This window comes from Alosa pseudoharengus, unplaced genomic scaffold (assembly GCF_046254945.1).
Source record: "Alosa pseudoharengus isolate Yale_2024_CS ecotype anadromous, Long Island Sound unplaced genomic scaffold, YU_APseudo_1.1 YU_APseudo_1.1_scf_5, whole genome shotgun sequence".
Taxonomy (NCBI): domain Eukaryota; kingdom Metazoa; phylum Chordata; class Actinopteri; order Clupeiformes; family Clupeidae; genus Alosa; species Alosa pseudoharengus.
This window is the reverse complement of record NW_027468837.1, coordinates 10,710,959-10,720,049: the sequence shown is the minus strand read 5'-3', so window position 1 is coordinate 10,720,049 and position 9,091 is coordinate 10,710,959. Positions and strand designations below refer to the sequence as shown.

At 45.0% G+C, this 9,091-nt stretch overlaps 1 protein-coding gene across 1 annotated transcript; it reads left to right on the top strand.

Annotated features, from left to right (window-relative positions):
• Positions 1 to 2,165: 2,165 nt before the first annotated feature.
• Positions 2,166 to 6,929, top strand: gdf5 (growth differentiation factor 5). The gene is made up of 2 exons (XM_076268563.1): positions 2,166 to 3,180; positions 4,507 to 6,929. The coding sequence occupies exons 1-2, from the start codon at positions 2,439 to 2,441 to the stop codon at positions 5,370 to 5,372; spliced, it is 1,608 nt and encodes a 535-aa protein (XP_076124678.1). The 5' UTR covers positions 2,166 to 2,438; the 3' UTR covers positions 5,373 to 6,929.
• Positions 6,930 to 9,091: the final 2,162 nt, after the last annotated feature.

The window sequence follows — 9,091 nt, the reverse complement described above, 5'->3', positions numbered from 1 at the left end:
TAGCCTGAGAATGTGCTGCGCTCACCTTTTTCAATAGTGTGCCTGCGCAATGAGGTTTTCATTTTCATCCCTCAATGAGAATGTTTATGTGTGTGTGTGTTTTTGTGTGTGTGTGTGTGTGTTTCTGTGTGTGTGTGTGTGTCACTCTGTGTGTGTGTGTGTGTGTGTGTGTGTGTGTGTGTGTGTGTGTGTGTGTGTGTGTGTGTGTATGTGTGTGTGTGTGTATGTGTGTGTGACACAGGGTGGCTTACTTCTCCAAGTCCTTATCCACTGAGACAAAAACTCAGTGTGTTCTGTTACTGAAAACTGTGTTCTGCAAACTGAGGCCTTCACTCTCTTATTATACGTGTATTTGCATCAGAGAAAAGCAGGGATTGTGGATTTGGGAACGGTAATGATGAGCAAAGTATGTATGACTGATCTGACTTCAGCTCAGCTGGACAGGTTTGGCCATTCACCCTGTTCTGGAAGTGAAACCATGGTTGTTGGTGTCCATGGTAACCATGGAAGTAAGTAATGTAACATACAGAAATAAACAAGAAGAATGAAATGGAATTTGTTAGGAGAATTCAGAGAATGTCTCCTTAGTCTGGCATGGTATTCATAGCAAGTGTCAAGCAACATTCATTTGATCAGAGTTCTTTCCTGTGAAGTCTTCCACTGGCTATCGGCCTACATGATTAAAGCTGCAGTATGATCCAACTAGTTGTGATGTGAGAGGGACGTGGGGGGGGGGGGGGGTGTTGATGGGTTGACAGAAAGAAGGTAAACACTGTTGGTGGGAAGGAGGTGGATTTTAATAAACAAACTAATGAGGTATCCTGGCCTATGTTGGTCAATGTGATTTATCCTGTGTTCCCCAAAGTTCCACTGGGCTATGTTTCCTTCACGATCACCACAGGGTCAGTTGAAGACTATTATATCAAGTATTGGAGCTACTATGGGGTGTAATTCAAGCATTAAGACACTGGGCTTGACATCACCAGCTGAATAAGTCTGTGATTTCATTTAGCTCTGATTGTGTTCTCTGTCCTGCTTATACATTTTCTATTGCAGCCGAGTAACTAAAGCAACCACATATGCCTAAAGCTCCCCCTCCAACTATCGTACAGGTTGTGGAGCAGAGCAAGTGAGCCGAGAGTGCTCCCCAAATGCCCTAATGCCTAAGCATGCCCCTGGTTTGGGGTTGAACACATAACAGCGTGCCAGTTCTCATAGTGCAGTCCTGATTTTAGGCATCTAATTATGTCAGTGACAGTCCCTGCACGTCTGTATTTATGACACTGTTTAAAAAGATTGGCTTAATGACGTTATAAATTCAGGTCTCATGGCTTCCCGGTGTCAAACACCACCTGAAATGTAACAGGGTGAAATTGTATCAGATGTCTTCAGAAGTGACCTATGTCAGTGGGGATAACCATTACTGAGTCTACTGGGCCTGTAACTTACAATGCCTAATCAATTTCAGTGTGCAAGTGTGTTTACTTTGTTGAACAGTTATATTCAGCAATGAAAAAGTTTGCTTCACTGGACAGATCAAACTTATGTTATGTTCTACACAGTATCCAGAGCTTTCAAATAAAATGTAAATGAATAATATTTATAAAGTAATGTGTGATAGTGCATTGTAAAGTAATACTGAGTTATAGTTCTTAAACTGAGGGCTTGCTTTTCAGTGACAAGTTTTTATTGTTACTTTTGTTATTGGTGGCATTGCTGGGGAATTGTGGATTTTAAAATATTTCTCACTAATCATATCTGCCACTTCAACCTTATTGCTTGAATGAACAGTCTACTTATTTCAAGTGACTTTATGTAAAGAATTGTTTCAGTGCCTTTTTATGTAGCCTACCGTATGACTCATAGTGGCATAGTGGTTAAAAGGAGCAAAGAAGATTTCAGAAGAAATATTGCACTTAAATTAGTTTAGACAGCATGACATCAGAGAGTAATTAAACTGGTTTTCGTTGGAATTCCGTTTCCAATTCCTGAGCTCAGGTTTGCGGAGAATTCTGAGCACCTGCAGGTTGCAGTGAGTGAGCTATTTTCACTGGACGTGGTTCAAACTTTGAGAGAGAGAAAAAAACACCGACAGCATTACGCCATTCTTCCCTCTTGGAAAAGAGGGATTTAAACAAGTCTCTTACAAGATATCGAGCAGAATTGCTGGGCTCTTAAGCAGTCAGGTTGGTCTTCCCAATGCAAACTATTTTCTCGGATATCTATATCGGAAAGCAAATCCAGAGGTTAACAATTTGCATCACTATGGTACTGAAGAACGGGGTAGAGGATAACGGTTTGCACTATTTATTTTATCCCAAGATACTTAATTTTATCCCAAATTTTCTCCTTTCCAAACTTGTTCATGATTACTTACTTAAGTCCGAAGACGATAGTGTGCATTTCTCCTACGTCAAAATTCAAAGGAAGTTCAGAGGATGAAAGTATTGAAACGTCTCCCTCTTTTATTGGGGTGCTGGACTCTTTTATACCTCAACTTCGTCTCAGTGTCTACGGGCCTTACAGGCGAGGGACAGCGCTCAACTGCGAGGAGACCAGGCACTTACACAGACGCAGATCGAACCGGGAGTACTGCATCGTTAATGGTGGGGAACTATGGTGCTACGGGTGGAAAGTCTTCCAGTGGAGCAAGGATCACACGGATCCGAACTGGACCCCCACTGATAAAGGGCGAGTCCTCTAAAGCGCAGTCCGTGACATCAGTGACAAGCGTAAAGAGGACCGCAAGTGGGGTGAACAGTCGCTCTGTGGCACCCATCAATTTGGGACGCAGGGAAGCTGCGCGTTCTTGGGTACCCGGAGATGGAAGCCGACCAGCCTCCGGTGGCGCATCTGCCCCTGCGGCACTCAGCACTCATTTAGGAAAGAATGCGGCTGCACAGAGCAACGGCAAGGCGGGTGCCAGGACAGTACCGGCTGCAGGGAGAACAGGACCGGCGCGCGCTGTGTCTGCACAGAGAGGATTCTCACCCTTGGCGCAACGCAGTTCTAAAGTTTTACCAAAAACTGACACAGACCCGCCGAAGCACCCGCTGGTGACGCCGCATGATTATATGCTGTCGTTATATTGGTCGCTTTCAACGGGGGAAGTGAATACTAGTGTTTTACACGAGGCTGGCCTGGCCAACACCATCACCAGTTTTGTTGATAAAGGACAAGGTATGTGAGAGCACAGTAACGATGAATTGTTAAAGTGGACCCTCAATGTTTTGCTGCTGTTTGCCGACACATATGTCTCAGTATATACGGCTGCTGCTTGTGTTCTAGACTCACAATTGAAACAGTTCATTCTTAGCAAACTCTTGAAATCGTTTAATCCATGAAACATAGACATACCTTTCTGCACTCCAATACAATATGCACAAGATGCCACACAAACCTATTTCTATTAAGATATGGTTTAGCCCAGTGAGAAACGTCTCTCAAGAAAGCCAATGAAAATCTTTTTGGGAGTATTTCAAAAGGGTAATGCGGATCGACACACCTCTCGCTCTGCTGATTTCTTGAGCTTCTCTGTCTGCATGTCTGGCCTGTTTTAGTCAGTAGGCTAGTCCTCTGCACATCCACCGGACGCGAGATTTACGGCTTCTCAAACGTAAATAAACTCTCCATGAGGCTACAAGTAGGTGGCCTCCATGTAATGTTTTCTTTTCAGTGTAAAACTGTTTAAAGTGATGTTTAAACCACGCCAGTTTAATATTCCTAGCTGCTAAAGGTTTACATTTCAAGCACCTAATGTACTTTTAATTTGCACTTTATTTGTGTAGCTTGTCCTTTGAAAATTGTAGATGACCTCCTTCACATGGGGGTGGGGGGAGAGAAAATTGAAGCCTGCATATGTTTTTGCTCTGACTGAGAACACAAATGGATGGATTACTTATGGTTTTCTGCTTTTCATTTCATCAAAACTGCCTCAACTTTAGAAGTTCAACTTTAGAAGTTTCACTCTCAGTCTCTGACATGCTAGAGCATCCAATCACAAACACCCTCGTAAACTTGCGTGCTTTCCCGCACACATGCACACACACACACACACACACACATGTGCGCATACATACACAGGCACACACATACACACACAGCCAATTATCTGCCCCCTCAAAATGACGTTTTGAGTTGTCAGCTCAGGTATGTTTTTTTCTGGTGCTCATTGCACATGCCATATGTCACGCTGGTGGGCCCACTGGTAAACAGCTGCAGGTTGATAATAATGGTCTGTTTACAATACCTTGTGGTCCGCAGTCTGGACATGTCTGGTTCTAATATACTTTTGAAAGCAAGCTTTGCCTGGATGAAAGTGACTCATTTCATTTGTACACTGCTACACCCTCATATTTTCTTGCTCGAAGAAAGAAAGAAAAAAAGCTGGGGAAAAGATGAAACATTTGGTGTTCGGCACAGAGGTGAAAATGAGAGCTTTTGGCGCCTCAAAATGAGAACTGTCCAAATACAGGAAAGGTGACTGTCCACTCTGTTTCTCCGCAGATGATCGTCTCCCGCAGCTGAGGAGGCAGCGGTATTCCTTCAACATCAGCTCACTGGACAAAGAGGGCCTGCTCGGCGCTGAGCTCCGCATTCTACGTAAGCGCCTGACCGAGCCGCGCAAGCCGCAAGCCTTGGGCGGCCCCGTCACCCTGAGGCTCTACACCTGCGCCGCAGGTAAGCAGAAGGCCTCCTTGCTCCAGTCGCGCCCAATCGAGGACCATGCCATCTCCAAGTGGGAGGTGTTTGACATCTGGAAGCTGTTTAAGAGCTTCCGGAACGTTGCGCAGCTCTGCTTGGAACTGGAGGCCGTGGAGCAGGGGCGCGGGGCGGCGGACCTCAGGAAGCTGGGCTTCGCCCGCGTGGGCCGCCAGACCAAGGAGAAGGCCTTCTTCGTGGTGTTCAGCCGCACGAAGAAGCGCGGCCTCTTCTACAACGAGATCAAGGCGCGCTCGGGCCACGACAACAAGACCGTCTACGAGTACCTGTTCACCCAGCGGCGCATGCGCCGTGCCCCGCTGCCCCGCAGCAAGAAGCCCGTCAAGAGCCCCAAGCCGCGGTGCAACCGGCGCCAGCTGCACGTCAACTTCAAGGAGATGGGCTGGGACGACTGGATCATCGCGCCACTGGAGTACGAGGCGTACCACTGCGATGGCGTGTGCGACTTCCCCATACGCTCGCACTTGGAGCCCACCAACCACGCCATCATCCAGACCCTCATGAACTCCATGGACCCCCGGTCCACCCCCCCGACCTGCTGCGTACCCACCCGGCTAAGCCCCATCAGCATCCTCTACATAGACTCAGCCAACAACGTGGTGTACAAACAGTATGAGGACATGGTGGTGGAGTCATGTGGCTGCAGGTAGCGAGCCATGCAACAGTCATAAAAACTGATTGGCGGATGACTGTTATCCTTCGCTCCCTTCACCCACAATAGAAGAGAAAAAAAAAGACATTGTAAACTTCAGATCCACTTGTGTTTTTTTAGGGCACTGGACTTCTAACACTTGGTATATGTGTAAGCTAAAGAAAGTGACTCTTTCTATGGTAGACTGTAACAGATTATTGTCTGTTATTATGGTAAACTGAAAAGCCTGGATGACTTAAGTGGCAGAAGTGGCAGTTTTCTGAGTAGCTAAGGACACTTAAGTGGAAGATTCTGGAAGTATGAAGCCACTGAGTCAACAGACCATGGCTGTGTCTGTGCCATATTGACAGCGAATTCTATAGAATGCATATACTGTATGTGAAATGCATATGTAAAAAAAAGCTGTTGTGTACTTCTCAAAGCATCATCTATAAATCTATTTAACTTGGTGTCTTGGAGTGTACATGTCACCTACCATTGGGTCACTGTTGAAGGAAATAGGTTTTTTATGGAAAAACATTTCATGCTCTTACTTTATATAATGGAAAACATTACAGTGCTTTGGACCAGTGTTCCATCTCGTCACCAGAGGTTAGCAGCACACCTGTTTTCTTCACGTTTTAAAGCACTTGGACCATGGGAAGTGTACATCTGTATGTCGTAGTCCAAATCACTGTCACCTAGGTAACAATGGCTGAGGATCAAGTGGTTCTCTCTTGTCTCCATTATGCACCATTTCCCAGTTGTCAGTTTCAGTTTGAACTCTTCTGTTTGAACATGCGCTACTCTTTCAGTGAAACACATCCTGTTCAAAGATGTCGCTTCGATTTTGACAGCTTAGTAATGTCGGCTGATGACAGTTGTGCAACAAATGCACTGTGTGTCAAGAGCAAACACATCATCTTTGAAGTTTGCTAGGTTTCCTCTAGCAGAGTGTCATTTTTATCACAGAGAAAGGCCAGTGAGGGAACTAGGAGACATTTGTGTAACTTCATATAAGCTTCATTTATGATCGAAAGGCTTTCAACTCTCAATGAAGGCCCATAGTAATATTATCTCAGTCATATTGTTGGAGATGTGTTGGACGACAGAAAAAAAAGAAAAGAAAAATATGAACTGAACGGTGCTGACATCAATTTACAGTGGCAGGAAAGACATTGAGTCATAACACATTCTGCTTAAAATACTTGATCATTGGCAAATGGAGAATATTCCTTGTGTGCAACTCATCAGAGGTTCTCTTAGAGTCCAGTTGTAACTAGTACTGTATGCAGAAGCAGAATTCACCAGAGTCTCAACATGGTATGTCTTTTTCTCTCTTTGCAAAGAAAATTGCTGCTGTTAATTTGTTTCACCTGTGTCCAGGAGACAAGGGCACGTGTCAGACTTCTGCACCAATCAGGTTGTTTCTGCACATACAGTCAGGATTTACGGATTTGTGGCATACCTATGTTTCCTAAATAAAAACATATCAACAAGACATTTCACTCAACAGTGGTTCTTCAAAACTTGCCCAAGTGAGTGGATTTATGTGCATACATGCCTCTTATAGAGCCAGGCCTAATGCGATTATGTTCTATGGGATATGTGGAATTCTTCATATATGAAAGCTGAAATGTCAGCACTACAAAATGCACAAATTGTTTAGAGGATTTCGTTTCATTTGTCACTGTAAGTGGCCCAGGGTTGTGGCAAAGTGTCAAACTGCATTAAATCGTACAGGATCAGATGACATCGAAGAGTGGTGTTATGTTTCTGGACATAATCGGGAACACGTGCTCGGTCATATTCCAGGGGAAATGTTTTTTTCTTGCAGAGTAACCTAATTGAACACAACTTTAATTGCAAAGCTGTCCTGCTGCTTTTTTCCCTCCCTTCGCTGTGGTATTTCAAGAAGCTGGAAGACCGTGAGTGCATGCGTCTGTGCAAACAGACTTCTAAAGGACACCCAGTAATCCCAGTTCCCGAGACACTCACTTTTATAGACTTTCTGTGGCTTTGTCCAGAATGAGTTCCTCGTCCCAGAGGTCTCTCCTCCACAGCTTTGCATTTTTTCTGGTTTATTATCAGATCTGGCACGGCCTGCCTCACCAGTGTTTAGCATTTTGTAAATGCAGTCTTATATTTCCTTGACAGATGTTGGAGGAATTTCACTGTGTTGCAGGCCAATATTTAAAAAAAAAAAAAAAAAAAAAAAAAAAAGTAAAAAATGGGCAAGTGAGTATAACAGAGCGAGCTGGACAGAGAGCCAGAGAGGAATGGGGAGAGGCAGAGAGACAGAGAGAGAGAAGGAAAGAGTGAGAGAGAGAGGGGGATTACAGAGGGAAAGAAGAAACACGGAAAAGAGTTTTATCTGGCAAAGAGCATGACACATGCATACTCCGTTGTGTTTCAGTGATTCTGTGCCAGGATCTTAAGGGGCACTCTGAACACATGTAAAAGTTTTGAGACACACTTTACTCTCTTACAACACAAATGGCTCGCGCTATAGGAGCGTGTTATTCCGGGGAGTTCACTAGCCCCTTGCGCCTGACCTCCTACTGTGAATCTGCTTGGCGAAAGCTTATCCAAAGGGTTGTGCAACTTACTCCCACTGGAATGCTTTTACAGGAATAGCAAAGGTACGAACTGAATTGTGTGTGTGTGTGTGTGTGTGTGTGTGTGTGTGTGTGTGTGTGTGTGAGATGGGCCAGACTAACTATCACAAAGTAGTGGATTGGAATGCATGTCCCAGTATGTAATGGTGATGCTATGTCTATTCCACACACATTCTTGCATGCCTTCGATTATTTCTTCCCCTCTTTTCTCATCACATTAGCACTGTCTCACACGTGTACACCTCTCTCTTTTCGTTCTCTATCACACACATGCACTCTATCACTCACACTCACACACACACACACACAGACACACACACACACGATCATCCACACACACAATCATCCGCACAGGCCTGCCTTTGTCTGCCTCATACCGTAGCCAGGTCACCTGTCCTGTTGAATTTTGTCTGTTGGAAATACATTTAGCAGATTAGACAATACCGATTTTCATCATGTTTAGTCGGAGTGAAATAAGAAAGAGAGAGCCTGCTACTCACGGAGGAGGATTGTGGGCTAATGGATCAATGGTATGCATAGTTCCACGTCTCGAGTCACATGTTTTTGGCTGGCGTTTCCTCGCATCAAGGCATGCCTTGGGAGACAGACAATTTTTCTGCCTCCTTCTATTTGCGTTCTCGACACCGCGGCCGCCTAACGCGCCACTTCGTCATGGCTAGACATATTAATGGAGATGTTTGGGCTTTTGTAATAAATCTGTGTCTCCCATCTGCAGAGGAGGGGTGGGGAAGCGGGGGTGGGGGGTGGAGGAAGAAGAGGAGGAGGAGGTGGTCTGTTTAAGCTGCGTTCCCCCTAAAACACTGCCAAGTACCTGTCTCTCTGACTTTGCTTTCTTTTCCTGCCTTGGTTTCCAATGTGGCGAACACCTGCAGAAATGCATGGACATTTCCAATTGTCACTGAAAATGGACTCTCTCATAATATTTGCAGGCCACCCTGGGGGAGTATTTATTTGGCCATTTATATCTTTTTATTTTGCTTATTGTAGTATGCCAGTGGTGCTTTCTTTTCTCACCGGAGCTGAAATTCCGGGGCAAGGAGTCTCAGAGTGATCTCTCTCTCTCTTTCTCTCTCTTTCTCTCTCTCACTCTCTCCCCATC

Bases quoted from the DNA above. Each gene is read 5' to 3' on its own strand.
- gdf5 (XM_076268563.1), top strand. From the start codon at position 2,439: ATGAAAGTATTGAAACGTCTCCCTCTTTTATTGGGGTGCTGGACTCTT. The intron at 3,181-4,506 runs GTATGTGAGAGC...GTTTCTCCGCAG, and splicing joins TTTTGTTGATAAAGGACAAG to ATGATCGTCTCCCGCAGCTG.